This window comes from Diplotaxodon limnothrissa, linkage group LG6 (assembly GCF_057381915.1).
Source record: "Diplotaxodon limnothrissa isolate DT_005_m linkage group LG6, D_limnothrissa_male_GT1.1, whole genome shotgun sequence".
Lineage (NCBI taxonomy): Eukaryota > Metazoa > Chordata > Actinopteri > Cichliformes > Cichlidae > Diplotaxodon > Diplotaxodon limnothrissa.
This window is the reverse complement of record NC_140601.1, coordinates 41,864,656-41,887,703: the sequence shown is the minus strand read 5'-3', so window position 1 is coordinate 41,887,703 and position 23,048 is coordinate 41,864,656. Positions and strand designations below refer to the sequence as shown.

Genomic DNA, 23,048 nt, shown 5'->3' with positions numbered 1-23,048 from the left:
CTAAAAAGGGACAAAAACATTAGCATCAGCTGTTCACTCTGTGTGGGAAGAAAACTTCTTTCTACAGTGAAAAATGAAACTTCATATCTGAGCGAGCTGCCACGGGAATGTGACATTCACAGAGAAACCCCCGGATCCCCCCGCTGACATGACCACTGTTGGCAAACCTCCACCCGCCTCACCCCTGCTAAACAGGGGACAATAGATTTAAGAGCGACAGGACTCAGTGCTGCTGAACCTTTGATTTTATTTAATTTTTGCTGTGTTTTACTTGCATCTATTTGAAAGAGTGAGTGCAAACACAAATCATGATTTTATTTTATATGATGGATTATGCAGGAAATAGGTTTAAATAGCAAATAAATTTCTTCAAACCACAGACAGTTACATACATTTAAATTTTTGCTTGATGCAAGGTGCATAAAGTTAAAAGATTAAAACTAATAAAACAAGTTTTAAAAAGAGACTTTTTCATTTGATTACATTTTATATGATGGATGCAGAAAAAATAGAACTGGGCTGAAAGGTCTGTTGTTTTATTACGTATTCAGGCTGTGTGTCAAGTAACTAAGTACTTTTGAAAATAAGTAATCAGGATTATGTTTTTGGAGAAGTAATCAGTAATTTGTTACTAATGACCTTTTTCAAGTAACTTGACCAGCACTGCTCAGCACACAGAGTCTGCTCTATATCCTACAAGGTCTGGCACTTCATGGATGAGTTGCTGTAGTTCCTAAACAGCTGCACTTTGCAGCAATAGCACCTACAGCTGATGGCGGGAAATCTACAAGCGAAGAAATGTCACAAACCGACCTGCAGCAACAATTTCATCCCATTACAGTCTCACACTGAAATTCAGTGAGATCTTTAGAACGATGCATGAAGACTGCGTGGGTCAATGCTGGACTTTATACACCTGTAGCAATGGGAACGCACAGACCTGGATTCAAAGATTAAAAGGTAGAGCTCAGGACTTTTGCCCATGTAATGCAGCGGTCCCCGGTACCGGTCCACGAGTCGTTGAGTTCACGCTCGGCTGTGAAATTTATGGTTTTCAGGGTTTGTGTCGTTAACTCGCCGTCTTATTTTGCAAGAAATATCTCCGAGTTACCATAGTGACCAGAAAGCATTAAGGAGCAGAGAGGAGGATGTTACTCTTAATGTTGTTGGTGCATTTTCAGGAGGATGCTGCTAATAAAGTTACACAATTACACAGTAATTTCGGGTTTATTATTATATTAAGAAAATACCAAAGGTTCTGTCTCGGTCGTATCATTTTATTTTGTTGTATTCATCCGCGACACCTTTATTTATGTGGTGTTATAAGCAATGTGTGAATTTGGTGAATTTGTTGGCGCAGTACCACATTGCCCTGTGTCAGTTCTACTATATAACTACAATGGGAAACAGCCATGATCTTATAGTGATGCATACAGACTTACAAATGGTTGTTTTAATAGCAAAGTACAATCTTTAATAGTAACATCATAATGATTAAAACTCCCTCTCTTTAAAAAGCAGTTTAAATGTTCGTTAATATCTTGACAGAGACAACAAACAGTTTGTATTCACCGTGTCAACAGTAAGCTTCTGTTCAGTGTGCTCCCGACTCCTCTGTGCATTTTGCATATTGATATTTTTGTTCATTGCTTTTATCCAATAAAAGTCAACATCCCCTCTTTATGCGTGCTCTTAATATCATCATCAGCTTGAAATTACACTTTAAAAGAACATCCATTTACTGTCATTTGTAATGGAAATTTGTAAAGGCTTTAATTTGTTTTTTTTAGGCAACATGATCTCTTCTATGCTAATAGAAATGTAATTTTTTAGTGTATACATATTGTTCTTACCCTCCTGCTGGGCTTAATCATATTTATTAATCAGAATCGCTTCACGTTTAGTATTCATGTATTTCCACTAAGAGGATACAGCAATCATTAAGACTACGTCGGGCTTATTGGGCAGAGTTATGCAGATGAGGCCATGCTGTTTAGTTGTGTGCTTCATCTACCTCTGACTGTGCCAGCAACACCTTGCAGTGAGCTGGCAGCAACCTGGGCGCCCAGAGCTTGATTGAATAAAACATGTTTAATTGTCAACGGGGACGTGACAAGCGAGGCCACGCGCACATGGAGCAGCATGGAATAACAATTCTGGAAACACTGCGAGAGCTACTTTTGCCCTTGATTCGCCCATAAATAACAGAGAGGGCACCACACGGAGCCGGCACGATCTGGAGCGTTATTGAAAGTTTCGCCTTCATATTGAACAAAGTTTAAAGCCTATTTTTTTCCCCTTTAGAAATGAGAAAAAAGAAAGAAGCCAACGAGGTATATTTCTTACCTTGGGCAGCGTATACTTGGGCAGCTTCATAGGGGTGAAGACATCTCTTTTAGCTGACACGTAGTAGATTGGCCTCCCCCCAGTTGACACCTTAAGGTGAGCCAAAAAAGTTTGTAGACATTAATAAAGCAGATAAAGGATTTTCACACGTATAGCTCAACTAATAGCATCTCTCTGTAAGAATGACCTTGACAAATTCCCCAGAAAACCCAACATCTTTTCTCCTCCACACACTTTTCTGTAATATTTCTTACTGAGCAAACTGGACAATTACCTACCTGGACAAACACATACTCATCTTGCACCACCAGAGAATTGGGGTCAATGTAGCCGGGGAATGGTTTGCCCTTATTGGCGTCGGTGCAGTTCTGCAGCTTGCAGGTGACATACAGCGCCTCTGCTCCGACACACACACACACACACACACACACACACACACACACACACACACACACACACACACACACACACGTCAAGCCCTGGCATCAGCAATGGTATTAGCCAATGAAGAAAGGCAGCCTTCACCCAGAGCCAAGCAGCCTCTTTTGGCCCCTACATTACTCGTGTCAATAAAGTGGTCCCAGTAAGGGAGGAGCTGGGTGGAGGGGAAGACAGATGACCACAGAAGCCAATTGCTTTCTTTGCCTTCAATCGCAGCGCTGGGAAAGCGCCTGTCCCCACACGTTAGCCTCTGCCAAATATGTGCCGGCTCCCCCCACGCGCGCATGATCAATAGTGATAGTCTCTGGCTGTGCGACTGTAACATCTGACACGATTGATGTCTGCTATGCATGTTTGGATGATTGGCTTTCCCTTACTGTATTGGCCTCAGAGAGGTGCCATACAAACTCTGTGAGATTGAAAAAACTAACTACAATCATTTAAGTGTTAAAGAGAGACTGAAACGTGGTTAAAACTGAAGTGGCAAAGGCCGATATATCCTGACTTTAAGTTCTTAGTAACACCAATAAAGCTAGATCATGTTTTTTAACTTCTTTGACCTCCTAGGACCTGCGTCCACATATGTGGACATCACATTTTGTGTTATTTAGACCAAAATACTCAATTTTGCTCTACAAGGGCCTGATATCCACTTGTGAGGACATTATACTGCCACTGTTCTATCGAAGTTTTATATGAATATCCTCACATATGGCTCTCATTTTTCTTAGAAACAAAGATTAGGTAAAAAAAAAAAAAAAATCTGCCAATTCTTTGTTTTTACTTTCATCAGGTCCCAATCAGCCCAAATATCAAAGAGAAATTAAAAATGCATGCCGTGGAAGAGTTCGGGTCTTAGGAGGTTAAAACTGAATTTTATCCATGAAATATTTTTCTTGCAGAAAAAAAGATTAAAGAAAAATAGCTCCAGCAAATACAGATTGTGGAATAAGAACAGGCTCTTACTAGTTTTTGTACAAACTTTTCCCCCATTTTTCCACTTTGGACTGAAAATGAAAAACCAATGACAGTCCACCCAAACACGTATTTTTACACGAAACAGGAAAAGAACAAACGTTGTTTCGGTTTATAAGAGTAGGAAATAAAAGGCCAATCTATCTCACTTTCAAAAAAGTTGTTTTTTATTTGTACTTTTTTGTTTGTTTGGTTTAAACTCAAATAGATCCGCGTCGATTGCAGTGATGCAATTTTGAGAAAGAAGGGAGGAGTCTGTGGGAGTGGTGATTTATTAATACCAACCACAGATCGTCCTCTGTGGAAAAAAATAGCAAGAAAATTTTCAGAAAGCTATCACAATGATAGTTATCTCAACAACAGATAAAAATAAATCAAGTCATATCTGATTTACTGAGTTACCTTTGGGGTTCAGCGCTGAGCCCTAAAATCTTATGTACTTAGATTATATCTGCAGGGGTTTTAAAACTATTCAAATGTACTTTTGTTTTAGAACGTGCTGTTTAAAAGAGTAGATGCTGTAAGTTTCTGTCCATACTTTTGTTTATCAGTAATTTGTGCTCTTTGCATTTAATTCAATCCTTTTCTATATTTATTTTTATTGGCATTTTGGGTTGCTGCTGAAAATTGCCGAAATTTAGGGAAAAATATTAAAAATATAAGAACAAGGAGTCGCTCCCAGAAAAGTGAAAATGAACCCCAAATATCCCAGTGTTCATTGTCATTCAGGATGAAGAGTGTTTCTTTCTACTTAAAAGAGCCCCCCTGAGCTAAATCACTTGCTTTAAAAATATTCTAATATATGCATTACTTTTCCGTCCGTTGTCATTGTGTGTCCCCCGACTCGGCCATTTCCGCTGTCCCTTCGTATTACCCTTCAATGGAATTGTCCACACAACTCCCAATTCTTCTCTACTTTAGCACAATGTTCACGATACAGTACAAAGACGGCAGAAAATGGAGCACCGGACTCGGAATTCAATTACTCACGTCCTTCAGTGATGCTGGTTTCCAGGTGAATTAAGCCCGGCTCTTTGTCCAAACCCATTTTCGACCTGAAAGGCAGACAAATGTGTTTCAGGAACATCACTATTGGTCTTTTGCCTTCGGGCAGATGTCACCTATGGCAGCTGCTGTCTAACACGAGAGATTGCGTGTTGCAAAGTCAGACAAATTTATGACGACGGATAGGTTAAGTCAAGCACTATGACAGTCGTGCTTAACATCAGCAGGAGCTGGCTGCAGGAATTACCTCGTCTTTGTCTTCACTGTGAAAGGCAGCTTAACTTGTAAAGGGAAAAAGAGGGCCTCGGGTTTACTGTGCGATCTAAATGTTCAGAGTCCCCACAAGGTCCTTTTTTGCCCAGAAAAATGGAGGAAGATGTTTCCTGGCATCATTAGGAGAGGAAAAGCCATTGATTTTTCGCACTACAGTAGGGATGCCCGCAGATGGAATAGCATATAATCATTACGGCATTAAATATGTATTAAAAAGACTGGGGGATCAGAGGAGAAGCAAAGGCAGCACACACAGAGGGGAGAGAACGGGGGAGGTGGGGCGAGACGGGGGAGAGAAGCTGGGAAAGAGGCTGTGTCGACAGGTAGAGCGCACACACAAACGAGGAGGGAAATAAAGGGGAGTCTGTGTGAAGCAGACACAATGAGAGGCAGAGACCACTATATCGTTTAATCATTATTATACTTATTGGTAGTATTGGTAATTTCCCAGATGAAACGCAGCTGTGAATAGCATGGCCTAGTTATCTGAGCCACATTTCCATTTTCACTGAATAATCCATTCAGGTACCCAGGAGCAGTGTGAGACGGGCACAGAAGAAGTGGACGGTTTGTTTAAACTTGTGTATTTTCAGTGATGGCACACCTACAGCGGGGCGTCTGTGTGTATGACACTCGTCTGAACAGCTGTGTGGCCTCTGAAGCGACTCAGAACAGGCATGCATAAAAACGAGATGCAGCCGTCGCCTTGCAAAAGTATATCGCATACAGGCAGCTCTGCACGCTTTTCACATTTGTAATGTCACAGGCAAATTGCACACGTTAAGCTCACAAACGTATTAAATGTGGCCAAAGTTAGAACGGCGTGTGGCCAAGTGCTGCTCAGGTTTACCAAAACACGAAATGAGATTACACTCTTGGTGGCTATGTATATTACAGATATAAGCTCGCTCTGCAGCCTCATTACCACGACTACCACCACACCTACTGCACAGCGAGCGTCCCAAAATAGAACTCTGACAGCTTCTGCAGCATCAGCCCTTCAGGCTCCCTTCACTCCTGGCTGCCCAGCTCGTTACTACCCGACGGTTCCTCTGCAGTTAGTCGAGGTGAAAGCTTTTTGTTACGTGTTAGTTACAGCACAGAGGGCAGACGTGCTAGATAACACCGAGTTGGACAGCAACTGTGGGGCGGTGGCAGTGAGGCAGTGAGGGAAGGCCAGGGAACATTGTAACAATTATGAGAAGATGAAGCAATGCAGCAACGTTAAGATGACAACTTGTGTTGCTGGTTAAGGCCCGCTGAAAGAAATTAGTCGATTATTTCAGTTGATTTCATCTCAGTGGACGAGAAAACTTTCAGATTCACTCCAAACTGGTTCTGAAGCCTTTTTTCATGATTGAACTCGACGATCAGGCACGTCAGACACATGAATAAAGGAAATCTTAAAAACCTCTCTGGCTCATATTAAGTAACATTAACTATGTTATTATTGTGGTAACAAGAAGGTAAATAGTTATTATGCCAACATCAGGAACACGTTTATCGTTACTGGGATTTAGATAGGCTCGTTATTCGTTACTTCATGTGTTGCGTTCGACTTATTTCAGAAATCGGAACACGGACCTGGGAATAATGTCACACTCGAATAAACGGCGTTCTGGTTAGCCTCATCAGAGAATGCTGGATTCCAATATGGCGATGCCCTTGAAAACGGTTGGTGTTGCTAGCCCTCTACAAAAACAAATGACTACTAAACACATATGCAGCTTATCTGCAGTCTGGAGTTACCTACATCTTCCTACTCGGAAGGCAGAATTTCCGAGATCCAAGTACAATTAAAAGCACCACGACTGCAGTTTCTGTGTTGGACATAAAAAGCGCACGTGACACTGTGACGTAGGCTAGAATCCTGGCAGCAGTCGACGACGGTCCAGGCGTGGGATTTCTCTCGTGGAATTATGCACATTCAGTCAGGGAAGCAACACATTAATAAGAGCATTCTGAGTAAAACCAAAGTTACTTTCCCTAGTAACTAGTTACTTTGAAAGTAACGAGTAACTGAGTTACTTTTGATAGAAGTAACTAGCAATGTAACTAAGTTACTAATTACTAAGTAACTTACCCAACACTGTTTATATAGCACCACATCACAAGGCCTCAAGGACTATTGTAGCTTTGGATTAATTCTATTTTTCTCAAAATGCCTCGACTACGTTACTTGAAAGTTGACTTTTTCTCACGTGACGATTTAAAAAAAAACAAAAAAACCTTTAAATCATGTACAGTCATGTAAAAAAGGTTTTTTTTTAAGGTTGTATGCATCCCTACAAATTCACAAAAACTACATCTCTGACTCTGCTCAGACATGCAAAACTGCCTGTGGGCAAACCACAAATCTTCAGACAAGACCAAAGTGGAGACGTTTGGCTGAAATGATGTGAGAGACTTAGAAAGTCACACAGAAAATGAACACTACAAGTTATTCCAGCTACAGCTGATTCTACAGGAGTCATGTAGTGCAATAGGACTGCAAAAAACGTTCCTTTTCAGATGATGGTGTGTCACCGTAACACAGAGGGCAGACAACATGCTTGAGCACAGTTGGACAGCAATTATATGGTTGGTGGGGGAGAGAAGGATTGTCACAATTTCACAGACATTAAACAATTGCTAAATATGGATGAGCTGCATGTTTTTCTCCTAGAATATGAAAAATGTTATCAGCTGGCTGGTTTGAAAAAAATAATATATTTTTAAAAATTTACAAACACTATAAATAAAGAAATATTCGGGCTCGGTTGGATGCGTTGTGCAAGCCAATGCTGTAATTTGTAAAGAACAAAAACCGTTCTGCATCATGGCTGATTTAGGAACTATCCTACACTATCGAGCGCACCGTACGTACCAGTAGAAACGATTGGGAGCCACTCGCTCGTGCACCAGCTGCCACCTCCGTCCAAACTCCACCGAGCTGTAGAGCTGCAGAAAGACAACCAGACATGAGTATTTCGTCACATGCATCTTAACACTTGCTGAAATTGACCGTTTTATATAACACTGGCCTTTTTCAGATCACGAGCTGTGTTTACTCTTTACTGTGGGTTTGTTTTCACACCTTGATTTATTCGTCAATTTAACAGCAGCAGCGTAACGAGGAGTGGGAGACGAGCTTTCTCACAATATCTCACACACATATTTGGCTCGAGTCGAAGGTATTAAATTAGATTAAAATTTACATAATATTCAAACACTGCAAATGAATAACATGGCTTAAAAACATCTAGCAGTGTAATCACTGTCTGTCTTCCCACACGGCTGTGCGTTACTAGAGAACTCTTACAGAGAATATTTTGCCATGAAGCCATTAACACAATGAAAAACACGATAAGAATGAAATGTGTAGGGTGCAGCTTTTCATATGCTACAGAAATGTGCCTCGCTGTAACAAGCCTGCAAACTGCAGCGACATATGAGGTATGAGGAGCCAAAGCGTAGTGGGTGGTCTCCATACAGACGTTATTCACTGGTGGGTAAATCGCTGGAAGCTGAGATTTTATCGTTTACACAGTAAGCAGAGAATACATGTGAAAATCTGTGTGTAATGCATCCAGATGTCCACAAAGGAGCCCCCGAGTGTCTCCGTTCATTCCAGACTCACATCCACTGAGAACTGAGAGACTTCAGCTTATTCAAGTTGTGTTCTTCAAGCAATTATGGAATTACTGAAAGACTAACTGACTAATTATCTGTCTTCAAGATACAACGTATTACACTGAATTTGTGATCTCGGCACACTGATATTCTAGATTTTGTTCATAAAGTTAATGATCTGTTCTTCAGGAATAACAGCAGTAATAATAACAGTGGTATCAGTGTGTGTTTGTATTTTTCTTTACAAATCCCCACTCGCCATGTGGGCGGTCTTTACCAGCAGAATACGTTCAAAACCTTTATGTTTATATATAAATATATGTGGTGGCTCCTAGAGACAAAACACGTACAAACTCCAAAACAGAGCTACCTAAGATCACTTAAATTAATTGAAAGCACATGTGTATTGTTTGTGTATTTATACACCAGCACTCATATATATTCAAATAATTTAAAAAAAAAGTTCATTTACCTGTTGCTACCACACATCACACTTATGTAGCCACTAAAGCTCAACACTGCACCTAGCATCCTGGAGCACTTCTGTTGTGTTTTGTACGTGCTTCGGGGTTTGTATGTGCTTTGTCTCTCGGGGCCACCGTAAATATACTTTTATTTATTCACTCCACATAAAATGTAATAAATAAATCATATAATACAAAAACCAACTATTTACATTTAAACTTTTAACTATTTAAATGTTCAGCTTTTTCCTTTTAAACAAATTTAAAGTGAAACAACACAAAACACTGCAAACCACAACACAATTAAATATAAATTATAATATGAAAACAAAAAGAAGATGCATATTCTCTGTCATATGGACCTGCATGAATAAGCTTTCTGAATCCTTTATCATCTGCACCTGAAAATAGTTGTGGATGATTACTACCTTTCTAATGTGACGTTGTTGTCCCTGGCTCTCTCTCTCTCTCCCTCCCGCTCTGTTCCTGTGCTACTGACTGTAACTTCCGCCCCTCCCCCCTCTGCCCAGCGCAAAGCACAAGGCTCGCGTGCGGAGTGAAGCGGGAAAAAAGTGCGAGAGAGAGGGTGAGAGAAAAAAACCCTATGGCTCCAAATAAGGAGTTCACCTCAAAGACCCGGCCCTAAGAGCCGTTTCGTTCGCAACCGACACATCACTAGTTTACAGACAGAAAGATGACAGGCGCACACACACATGCTACCACAAACATCAATAATGGGATTTTATTGTACCATACCGCTGTGTTAATCAAGAATCTATTTGCAAAAGGAAGTTATTAAAGTTCTAATTGTTAATTTGACTGTTTTTAATTTGTTTCTTGTTTTTTTCATATTCAGTTTCATATTTCACAATGATGTTTTTATAAGCTTTTTCATGACAGTAATGTTGTCTGGATGACGAGTTTGAGACGAGGGAAGTGATGGAAAACGGTGGGACTGCATAACTCATCAAGGAGGTGCTCACGTTTAGGGCGAAATTTATATTAGACATGCTTTTTTTGTAATACAGTCTTTTAAATCTATATTCTTTAGAATTATGTATAATATAATGTATTATGTAGGATAACTGGATATAAAATGCTTAAATATTAATATTATGGAAAAACATCTCCCAACTAAGAAACATGTTTCTCATATTTACAAAATAAATGAGTCGTGCCAAAATACGGTTTATATTAAGGAGAACTGGTAATTAGAATTAAATGCTATAATCACTGATAATATATGGGAAGCAAAAGCTGTCACAAGGTATCTTATATACCTAATAAAGAACTATGCCCTTGGAGAAAATGTGGGGAAACAGCAGATTATTCACATATTTGTGGGGATTGTCCAATAATTCGAGGATTCTGGAAAAGAATCAAAGAAGAAACAGAAAATCCTACAAGTTAATCCTCCATTAAATTCAACCTTATTTCTTTTAGGAGTTATACCTAGAGAGGCATATAGCCCAGACAAAAAAAAAGAATCTACAGATACTCCTATTGATAGCTAAGAAAATGATAACTGTGAAATGGAAACAACCAAGCCCACCATTCATAACACAACGGAAACAGAGACTGAAAAGAGTTCACACAACGGAGTGAATGACAGTGAGCGTCCACCAGAGATGAAACTGTGTGACCAGAAACCTGGTGAATGAACAAGAATCCTGAATGTTGCACTATAAGGTTATAAACTCCCCTCATGATATTTTATTTTATTGATCTTGGTCTGTTTTTCTCTCTTCTGTGGTCCTTTATCAGAGAATGTTAACATTGTGTTTGTTTGTTATCACAAAAAATACTAAATTGAAAGTTCAAAAACATCAAATAAAATGTTTAAATATAACAGTTTGTAATATGATAATGAGTTGAATTCCTTTTTAAAATAGGCACAAAATATTATTTCATTAAATATTTCATAAAGGCTTTTAAAATCTATTTAATATTTTACGAAGTGGAAGCAGAAAAGTCACAGTCAAATATCTGCAGACCTGTGCTTCTTACTGTACCATGAAAACTATGATTTTTTTAATCATTTTAATCCTACTCTGACTCTTTATGTGCTATTTGAAATCAAATGTAAAAAATCACATCAATCCATTTTTTGTTTGTTTGATGATTATGCAGGCATCTGCGTGCTGCTTGCTCAGTATATCAACAACCTTGACAGTCTTTTTGTCCCCAAACAACTGCATTCTCTGACAAATCCGTTTACTCTGTAGCTTACAGCTGGAATTTAATGAGCCATGAAACTTATTTCAGTGTTTCAGGCTGGACCTTTTTCCATTTTAAGCATGGCCAGCCATGCAGAATGTGTAAACAATCATTTATTAGTGGATAACAGAAATGTGACTCTGTTTGTTTATATTCATTTATTTTCTAATTGCATATATTTACTCTGTGCTGAAGGGTAGCATGGAGGCCTGCATTCAAAAAACATCCCTGAGACCGTGTCTTGATAGATTATTACTGATGTCAAATCAATGATTGTATTCTGTTTTTTAAAAAAAGTTTTACTAATTACTCTCTAATAGCATTTCACTTTAAAAGCCTTAATTATATGACTATATTGCTCAATATCTTTAAATAAAAAAAAAAACAGCTAAACACTCAGCATGATGGTGACTGTAGAAAGCAGTGGGGCTTCTGAGACACGAAGCTTACCTGCCTCATCCTAAGTATAAGCAAACTATATATTCACTATCGCATCTGGTTCGTGCGCATTCGCGTGTCGAACAGCGACGAGACAAATGGCAAACAGCACGGCTGATAAGATTTCCATGACATCTATGCAACGCTGTGCTAAGCAGATGCCAGAGAAAGGAAGTGGGAGGGGGCAGGAAATCACTCTGACTAATTACCCTCCTACAGCAAGTTAGTATGTAGCCAAGCAAGTGACAGCAACTGTTAAGTTGGGTGCAGGGGGTTGACGCAGTCTTTACAACCTCCAAAAGGTCTCTTAGTCAAGAAATTCAACAGCACTGCCAAAAAGGAGGTGAGCAGATTGAAAGAGAAGCACTTTAGGGTGGAGATAATGCATGTGGGTGGGAGCACAGCTGGGTGGGGGAGGCAGCGAGTGTAAGTGCAAGAAAGGGGGGGGTTGAGCAAGTCCTGACACCTGACATACAGCGAGCAAAGAAATGGTACAGAAGCAGAGCATGAAGTTTTAATATACTGTTTACTACATCATCTGCTGGGTGATGCAAGGTAGGACATCACCTGACAGCGCTGCGTTGGTGCTGTTCCTGTGACATCATGTGTCGCTCCACCACCATCAGTGACCGCGCCCCGGCTTTGCTTTCGACACATAATTACCTTTATGAAAGGACGGGTTTTAACCACAAACACGGGCTCTTCTTGAACCCAAGCCTCATAAAATGGGACTAAAATCTGAAAATTAAAACCAAAACCAAAAATGCTGAAAAATGATGATGTTTAATAACAAAGAATCACAGATCCGCAGAGTGTGCTCTTTGCTGTTGTGCGGCAGCAATACCACATGCAGAGATAGACTGTGTCGGTTCCTCCTTTGCTGCTAAACAGCCCCGACCCATTACGGCATGAATCCAGTAGATCCTTTTTATCATTTCAGGACCACGGAGAGCACACATGACTGTGTTTTTTTGTGGTGGACAAATTCAGCTGTGTGCACGCTGACACTATGTGACATATACATTTCCAGTTGGTTTTATCCCTTTAAGTACTGTAAGCTTTCTTAGTACAACAGTGCCACAGAACGTGACAATAGAAAACTGTCGTATGGCTTGCAGTACTACATTTGAACCTGACAACCGTTTCCTTCATAATAACTCTACATGTGTATGGCCTATATGTCTATAGTTATATGCTTTCCTGATTCCAATTAACAAGCGGTGCCTGTCCTGTTGATCTGCAGCTGAATATCTGTTAGTTTGCAACCTTGTGCTAAATTGCACAGCTCTTGGCAGACGAGGTGTGTCATGTTGAAATGAACTGACCTGTTTAGAAAAACAGAAAAGGTGGTTTGGTCAATCATCCATAAACCTACCCACACCTATCAGCAGCACATGGGATTTGCACTCACACCCTATTTAGTAAATCTGTCCCTACAACTGATAGGCTAACTGTGTGTGTGTGTGTGTGTGTGTGTGTGTGTGTGTGTGTGTGTGTGTGTGTGTGTGTGTGTGTGTGTGTGTGTGTGTGGAAGCATCAGTAAGAGCGTGATTTACTTTCATTGTAAAAGAGACAGGCAAGTTCACCCACACTCTGTACATCCACATATCCACGCGTCCACAACAAAGGAGGATCCCTTCATTATTCATCATAGCTGAAATATTAGACCCAAATGGGCTGAGCTGCAAGAAAAGCATTTTTATTAATGCAGACGGTCATTTTAAAATGTCTATAAATTCCACCTCTTTTTGTTTCTGCCTCAGACATACAGCTACTTTCTCCCCACACTGCTTCCTACATTAGATGAGTCAGTGTTTTCTCCAATCTCTAATTTTCAGTTTGTGTGCTAATAAAATGATGACTGAGAAAAAAAGTCAGTGTCAATACTGAGGCTTAGTTCATAGTTATTTCAGTGTAGCTTTCTCTTTTTTTGACAGTTCTTTAGAAACTCGAGAACTTTAGACGGAAATGAGGAGCTGAATGAATTCACAGCAGAGAGTTCACTCCGCTCGTCAAATTGGGTCAATAAAACACAAAAACCTTGGCTCCCCCCGACGGATCGTTAGTAAGTTCAGAGTCTGAACAAAGCTACCATGTGCTTTAATACAGCTCAGATTAAGTCAAAGCTGTTTCATTTCAAAAGAACAGAAACAGTCATAAGCATGATAGAGGTCAGAGGTCACGAGTTCAGCTTCTACCACACGCACAAATTCCCTGGAAATGATTTATTTATTTTATTTTATTACCAATACAAAAATGGTTTCAGGTGCACTTTCAGAGCTTGACTGAAGAACAAATCATACATACTGAGAAAATGTAAAAAGAAAAAAGACTCTTTGAACATCTGGGTCACCAGTTGGTTTGAACTTCATATCTGTACGTTTTAAACCAAGTTCAGTTTACTTATCTCAAAATTCAAACGCCGTGAGACTCTCAGTATGTTGTCTGTGGCTTAAAAGAACCCAATAAGCTAAACAACCTACAAAGAGATAAACAACTAAAGAAATCCTCCATATATAGAGCTAATACCACCTGTGAATTATTTAGGTTCAGCAAATGTGCTGAATAAATAAACGGGTTGAGGATGAACAGGTGTTTGTTTGTTTATAAAAACAGAAATGGCAAATCAACAGACTCCACCTTGTTTTATAAATGCAACATGTTTATGAGGTTTTCAAAATACATTTTCTATGAATTAATATCACTAACAGTGAGACTGCGCCCACTGAAGTTTTAAAGTGGCTCATTCTCCTCATGAGAAGCCTCGTTTTAGCCATGCTGGAGGTGTATTATAAAGTCTGGCTTCATATGTGGTGGCATCATTTTGAAATGCAGTGCATTCAAACCAGGTGACTTGTTAACAGCTAAGATGCTTAAGAGATTTAAAGGAATTTCTCAACCTAAAACCGCTCGTTACGTAGCTGCAGGCCCGCGTGAGCTGAGCTGTGTGGGTTCTGGATTATTGGGTTGGTGCATTTTAACTTCCGAATCACTTATCCGTGAACATGGTTCTTTAAACAGCACACAGCTGCAGTGTATGGAAGCCCACTTCCACCAAGAGGAAGAAAAAAGGATTCTCTGGGTTGAATATAGCAAAAGGAAATTAATTTAAGGACTGGGCCTTCCATAGAGGGCTTGTTTGTTGTCTTAGTGTTGGTTGTCTAGTGAGTGCTGTCAGTCTTTTTCAGAATAACTTGGCATTTCTCAAGGCTAAAGTACTGTCCCTGTTAAAAACAGAGGACTATATTATATGCCATTTTGAATTTCTCCACATTTGCAAACAATGACTGGTCACACAAAACAAGAAGGCTCGAAGCTGATACCATGTTATTTGCTATCTTGATGTCTTTGTGACACTGGCCCTTGCCTGCAGAGGTAAAGTCAGAAGATGAGCCAGATTTTTTCAAAGTGAACTTCAGCATACACGTCTGACTAAAAGCATCATAATTCCCATCTTTCTCCTGTTCTCCTGGTGAAACGGGCTTCCACGCCAGTTTTAATATTACTATCCTCACTTATCCGCTTCCCTCTCAAGTGAAACTCGTGAACTCTGACCCGTGCTTGAGCTAAACTCTTGTGTAACAGGTTTATCCGTCTTGCTCCTGGCCACTGTAATCCTGCCCTCATTGTTGCTTATCTTACTTAACGCTCTTTTGATTCCTTTTGAACAACTGGCCACTGAACTCGCCTCAGCCGTTCTCTCACCTTCTGGTCATGGCTGTAGGCGAGAATCCAGTCCTCCTGCTCAGGGTGGAAGAGAAGGCTGAGGATGTAGAAATTCAGCCGGTACTTCTGGTAGGTGGCTCCTTCATCAGAGCTGATCAGAAGGCTACTCTCTATCTCCGGATCGGTTAGCAGCATGATCTGAAAATGTCACAAAGATGAAAGATTAGGGACACTGCAAGCAGGCTGAGAAAACAGCTCACAAAACAGCAGCAGTTACAGTTAGCCCAAACAGAGCAGAAAGACAGGCCAGCGGAGGATAGCCTACAGTGAAACATTTGTGCATCAAAATGCAAGCGTGTGAGTTTTCTTCTTTGATTGTGCTGAATTATTTGTCGCTTTTCTTCCAATTCACCCACTTGTAAAAGACAAATACACAGAGACAAGTCAATCAGAACTGATTACCATATCTGAGATATAAAGCATATTATTACCAGTGAGGCTGCAGATTAGCATATAAAAACTTGTCATCCACAGTCAGTTTTCCACTGATGATACCATATCGCGAAAAATAATTTGTATCTGTTAGGTTTGATGATATAATCAGTATGATACATCTTGCAGCAAATGGGTGTGTGTAACAGCAGCAGCGTGCACCCGCTGTTTGTCTCTGTCTTCATGCTCACTGCCTATGCTCAGTCAGGCCTTAAGAGCTTTGATTTCCCATGAGCTTCTTTCTCTTCTTAGAGGTCCAACTTTTCTTTTGCCGAATTCTGGCACAGCCCCCAGAAAAAGGACAAAAAAACACCGTCCAAAATTCCTGCTTATTATCAGATGCAAATATAATTGAATCGGTGGACCTCAACCGCCATAAGTACTGTCAGCATCAGGAGTAGCAGTAAAGTAGCAGTTTGCTGAGGTCAGACACTAGAAGGTGTTTGTGAGTAAAACACAAGCAAAAAACAACCATCAGAACTCTGGTTTAAACGTCAGGACAGTTCTGACCACGATAATCAATCCACCCATCAGTCCATCCATCACTTATCCTGGTCAGGTGATGTGTTGGGTTAGCAGTCTATGCTGAGACGCCCATAGCTCCCTGCCCTCAGTGAGATCTACGTCTCCTCCCAGTTGGACATGCTCAAAAAAGTGACTCCACTCTGAGCTACTCCTGAATTTGTCTTCTCACAATATCTACAACGCTCAGCTATGATAGTCAGGGTGGGGGAACTCATTATTACAGTTCCACTAAGCATGGTATGAATATCACATTCTGGACTTGCAAATTTACATTTGGATGTCAATTAGGTGACAATTCCATATAAAGGGGTAGATGTGAACCTAAACCTATCCCTAATCAGTTGGCCGACAGCTTCACGGATTTTAAGATGTTAAAGAACGCAAACACCGACTTAAGGGGCAAAATGTGCTGTAAATGTTTTAGAGGAAGCACTGCTTCAGCATCCATTTCTGGAAAGGGTTTAATTTCCACAGGACATGAGAAAAACATCCCCACTGTTCTCCTACTGTCCTGTCAAGGCTGGAGGGAAAGGGATTTGTTACAAATGTGTTACTGTGTACCACAGGCAATAGGCTTGCAGAGGAGCTCCAAGAGCCCTGGTAAATTTTACACTACATACAGGCTGTACTGGCTGAAAAAGTGACGAATATAGTTTTATTAGCTGAAAATATTAATCTAAAAGTTTTGGGATCGAACATTAGGAGACAGTAAAGCACAGTGTTCCTGGCAGAATACAAATACAGCAATATCTGGGAAGTATATGAAAAAAGTTTGCAGGATAAGACAGAAAATGCTGAGCTGCTGAAAGTTCTCGAAGAAGAAAAAGATAAGTGTGTTTAATGTGATCACAGTTCACAGACACTTTTTCAGGTACCTATAGATATATAAGTATAGGTACTGTAAGACTAGAATGTTTGTCGCGTTGCTATTTTGCTCAGTGCTGTTTCTGTTGGTCAGTGTTATTAATGACAGGTTTCCAAACTAAGAACCTAAAACAGTCCAATGGGAAAACTGAAAGTTCACTTATGTGCATGATGATCATTTTACCTTCAATATTAGAGCATTATTACTGAATGTGTTGGAGTTTAAGTTCTATCGTTAACAGTGTCATATATTTCTACTGTCCTATCCTAATGGTTGCCTTGTGTTTATAAGCTTTTATCCATCCTCTCTATGGTCTGAGTCTTTTTGGTGACTAAGAATATATAAGGTAGTATATAAGGCAGAGTTTGACTCCTTTTGTCAGCCCAATCTTATTTGTCGAGTTTCATAACTGTGAAAGCCTAGCTCTGTTTTTTCTCAATTACAGGCTGTTAAAAGTGCCAAAGCTCTCGCAACGTTTCTGATGCCAACGTGTCGATAAAAGCAGTCGTGTAAAGTTGTATAAAGAAAAGTCCCCGTGTCTTACATTAGGTTTAAAGATGGCCTTTAGCATGACAATCTCCGTGTGGCCATTATGTCACCAGACAGCCGAGAGAATGAGAAGACACACTGCTCTCACAGTCAATATCCGTCTCGGTGTGGCAGCGTGCGGTCGAGTGTTTCTGTTCACTCATGCCGGTGAGTCATTTGTCAGCACTTGCTCGGACAACAGCAGCCGTGGTAGGCAGGCCCACTAACACCAGTTCATCAATCACAGAAGGCAGATATAATGTTACATACGTGAGCCACATGCTAACCAATCCAATCAAACGCACTCAAATGCTGTCTGAACTACAAACCCCAATTAAGGGTTTTCTCATTCCCTGGAACAGCGACGCAGGTCCAATAACAGACAACTTTATAATTGCTGTTGTGTTTGTGGTGAGTGGAGGATTACAGGAACATTAAACACTGTTGGCATGCTTGCAGAAATGTGTAATCCACTAGTATACATCAAAATATGGAGATCAATACAGCCTGTTACAATGTGTAAATACAATATGGTAATTACTACAGCTATGATGCATGGCTCTGTTTTGGGGGGGGGTTCCCCCCGCTTTGCTCTCTTGTATTAAAAAAAAGACCACTTCATTAACCTTTTCAGACACGGACAAATAATGGATGATGCTGTCAGACAGACACCACAACATGAAAAAAAAAGATTCTTGTAGCGTAATGTTGTTTAGCTCCACAAAGTGAGGGTGTGAAAATAGCTTGGTTTTGCCTTGTTTGCATTCAGTCTCTCGCCTCACTCGCTCCACGTGCAGCATCCCAGCATGCAAAAGAGGCTCGACATAAAACTTCTGCATGTAGAGGTTCACACGAGCTCTCATGAATTCATTTTGTGTGGGCTCCTCCCAGCGCAGAAAGCTAACACATGCATGAACGGACTGAATACAGATACTGGATTCCACACTCTTATACAAAGAAGAAATGGCAGAGACAATGCAGCTAATAAATGTTACATTTTAGACAAAGAGCAAAGAAACTTGTCAGATGAGAAAATGTTGCATCCTTTTCGAACGCATTTCAGGTGTAGGCTGTGGCCTTTTCTCATTCTCACTCATTATAATGAGTAAGCTCCACTAATGAATATTTTTAATAAAAGCAATGGCTGACATGATTCAGAGACAAACCTGTAAATGCACCTAATGTGGCTTTTAGCCTCTTTTTGCTGAGGGGCTTGGTTTTTAGAGGGACTCGGGTACTGTTTGCTTAAACCTAACTTTGCCTTTAGCTGCAAGAAGCTGCTGTTTTGTACAAAATTTTTGTACAAAATTTTTAAGAAATCTAAATTTATCTGGTGCACGGACAAAAGATTAGTGCTGAGTATGGAGGAGGGTGAAGATTTTACTTGCAGTCCTCAGATGGAAAGAAGACTGAATCTGAATCTTTCTCAACTTTGGGATAGATTAAGTATATCTTGTCTTTTTACTTAATGTCTGTGTCAAAAATGATAATTGTAATCAGTGAGGTCTAAATATTCCATTTCAAATATTCAATTAAATTCAACTATATCTAGGTGTTTTTTTGGGGTTTTTTTCTTCTGTTAACAAACCCAACCATCCATCCATGACGGCATGACAGTTCAACACATTCTGATCCCAGTGCATCAAATACTGCTGCTCATATCCTGTCTTCCTCCTCTCTCCCCAACCGGTCGCAGCAGATGGCCCCGCCCCTCCCTGAGCCTGGTTCTGCTGGAGGTTTCTTCCTGTTAAAAGGGAGTTTTTCCTTCCCACTGTCGCCAAAGCGCTGCTCATAGGGGGTCATATGGTTGTTGGGTTTTCTCTGTGTGTATTATTGTAGGGTCGACCTTACAATATGAAGCGCCTTGAGGCGACTGTTGTTGTGATTTGGCGCTGTATAAATAAAACTGAATTGAATTCATAGAGTCCCATATGCCACATTGCTGGATCTCTAAGTGCTTAGAGGTTCTTAGGTTTTTCAGCCATGAGACACGGTTCATGTCCGGATTTGGTAGTTTCATATCTTGGATTTTCTTTCCTTGGCTTTCACTTGCCAAATTTGATTTCCACCAGCTGATTACCTTCATTTCCTCGTTTTTTTTTGCAGTTGTATATATGCTGTTGGCATCACATTTAAATGTATGCATTGGAAAGTGATTCTAAAGGTTGTTTAAGTACAGTTGAGAAGACAGAAGCAAACAGGCTGGAAAGAAGCACAGTTTGCTTAAAGCTTAGCTAAATTTTGTGGCTTTACAAAAAAGCGTCTCAATGTCAGCAGAAACCCCACAATTGTCCCAGCTTGGCACTTAAAAATGTATTCTTCATCACTGAAATGGTGTTTTAACAAAATGATTGCAGTTTCAAAGGACAGTGAATATCCATCCATGAAAAAGACTGAAGATTTTTAGATTTTCTTTTTTATGTCTCAGCTCACTGCTGAGTGTTGAAGTGCTATTCAGCTGTCGTGTTTAATACTCCTACTGCAGAAAACAACAGTCAAACTCGGGGTATTACTTTCAAACAGATCTGTGGCGTCACATTTGTAATCAGTAATATAAACAGAACTTTAATAATGGTGCAGTAATGAACCCACAGTAATCAAATTCAAAGTCACAGATTAACATGTAGTGCCCTTCTGAGCACTGAACAGTCTGGTCACAATGCTTAGGAACTTTGCCCTAAAACTTTTCTTATCAGCACTCACACTCTGTGTGTGTGTGTGTGTGTGTGTGTGTGTGTGTGTGTGTGTGTGTGTGTGTGTGTGTGTGTGTGTGTGTGTGTGTGTATATGAGGCCAAAAAGGTTGAATATGACAAAGGTTAATGAAGCATGTTTGTGACTGCTGGAGGACATTTATGTGTAAGGAGTGTAATCCACCACTGCAGCAGCATAAATACTCTGTAAGAGAATATTAATAAAATTAGCTTCATATTTTCCATTTCATATATTCAGCCTGTAATTGGATACCAACTCCTCTCAATAAATCTATGACTAATTTCTTGCAATACTCAGCAATAAATAGTGTTCGTTGCTGAGACTTTAAGCAGGTCCAGATCGGGAAAGCAGAGGAACAAAAGAAACAACCTGAGATTTATTCTTTCTCTGGGGAAACTCAATTTTCGAGCTTTGGGGATGATTTTTTTTTTTAACTTTTATTGCCAAAAATAACAAGGCAATTCACATCAACAACATGACCTGAGACCAAATCTGCAGCATATAATGGTGAGGCTTATTCAAAAACTTAATTTAAAAGAAAAAAACATATATACACATATACATGCATACATACATACATACATACCAATACCTAAGCACAGATGTAACAATGTTAAGGCTTGAGTGTCCATCCATCCATCCATTCGCTTCCGCTTATCCTTTTTCAGGGTCGCGGGGGGCGCTGGAGCCTATCCCAGCTGTCATAGGGCGAGAGGCAGGGTACACCCTGGACAGGTCGCCAGTCTGTCGCAGGGCCAACACACAGGGACAGACAACCATTCGCACTCACTTTCACTCGCACATTCACACCTAGTGACAATTTGGGTTATCCAATTAACCTATCCCCACTAAGTGCATGTCTTTGGACGGTGGGAGGAAGCCGGAGTACCCGGAGGGAACCCACGCAAACACGGGGAGAACATGCAAACTCCACACAGAAAGACCCCGGCCTGATGTTGGAATTGAACTCAGGACCTTCTTGCTGTGCGGCAACAGTGCTAACCACCGTGCCACCGTGCTGCCGGCTTGAGTGTCCTTTCAAGATATTCTATAATTAGTCTCCATTTTTTCTCAAAGGTTGGCACTTTTGGTTGTAGTTGAGCTGTCAAAGGAGCTTGCAAAGAAAAGCGTCTGGACTTCTTTAAGTTGCTTGAAGACGTTTCACCTCTCATCCGAGAAGCTTCTTCAGTTCTAAGGTCAAATGGTGGAGAGTCCCAGATATAAACCTAGTGGGAGTTTCCCCCCACAGAGGGACAAAAGGACCCCCTGATGATCCTCTAATCACATGAGCCAAGGTGTGAAACTGGGTGTGGGTCCCAATCAGCCAGGGTTTGGGGTGAGCTCATTGTGAAACCTGGCCCCACCTTATCATGCGAATTCCTGAGGTCAGATGGCCCAGGATGTGAGTGGGCGTTAAGGCGTCTGGGAAGGGATCTCAAAACTGGATTATAGATGGCAGAGAGTTGGTGTCGTAAACCAACGCCTCTGTTCAAAGATGGTCGCTCACAGTGGACAAAGATGCTTCTTTTCACTCCTCTTTCAAACCATCTGTCCTCTCTGTCCAAAATGTGAACATTGGCATCCTCGAAAGAGTGACCTTTGACCTTTAGATGCAGATGGACTGCTGAGTCTTGTCCTGTGGAGGTGGCTCTTCTGTGTTGTGCTGTGCTTCAAGCAACTTAAAGAAGTCCAGACACTCCAGACACACACGGACCAGTACCTCCTGTTCGACTCCCATCACCCTCTGGAACACAAACTTGGAGTAATCAGGACCCTACACCACCGGGCAGAACATGTTCCCTCTAAGCCTGAAGGGAAAAAGCAGGAACACACACATGTAAAGGAAGCACTCAAAACGTGCGGCTATCCTAAATGGGTGTTCTTAAAGTCAGCAAAGAGGCACAGAAAAGAAGATCAGACACCAGCGAGGGAGGATAAGAAGGACAGACGCAACAACATTGTCATCCCCTATGTAGCCGGTGTATCAGAAAAACTCAGGAGAGTTTTCTCCAAGCATGACATCCCGGTGCATTTCAGACCCAGCAACACACTCAGACACAAACTGGTTCACCCGAAAGACAAAGCGCCAAAACACAAACTTAACAATGTGGTGTATGCTGTACAGTGCAGCGAGGAATGCCCAGACCTCTACATCGGAGAGACCAAACAGCCACTTCACAAGCGCATGGCACAACACAGAAGAGCCACCTCCACAGGACAAGACTCAGCAGTTCATCTGCATCTTAAGGATAAAGGACACTCTTTCGAGGATGCCAATGTTCACATTTTGGACAGAGAGGACAGATGGTTTGAAAGAGGAGTGAAAGAAGCATCTATGTCCACTGTGAGCGACCATCTTTGAACAGAGGCGGTGGTTTACGACACCAACTCTCTGCCATCTATAATCCAGTTTTGAGATCCCTTCCCAGACGCCTTAACGCCCACTCACATCCTGGGCCATCTGACCTCAGGAATTCGCATGATAAGG

General features: G+C 40.8%; 1 protein-coding gene across 3 annotated transcripts in view; it reads right to left on the bottom strand.

The window, feature by feature from the left end:
• Positions 1–23,048, bottom strand: part of sorcs1 (sortilin-related VPS10 domain containing receptor 1) — a 212,772-nt gene that overhangs the window by 49,523 nt on the left and 140,201 nt on the right. For all 3 annotated transcript variants that reach the window (XM_085356482.1, XM_085356480.1, XM_085356483.1), the window contains exons 4-8: positions 15,477–15,635; positions 7,907–7,980; positions 4,753–4,817; positions 2,625–2,743; positions 2,347–2,436 (exon numbers count right to left, since the gene is read on the bottom strand). In XM_085356482.1, the coding sequence (XP_085212608.1) occupies positions 2,347–2,436; positions 2,625–2,743; positions 4,753–4,817; positions 7,907–7,980; positions 15,477–15,635 (507 nt within the window). The remainder of the gene's footprint in view (positions 1–2,346; positions 2,437–2,624; positions 2,744–4,752; positions 4,818–7,906; positions 7,981–15,476; positions 15,636–23,048) is intronic.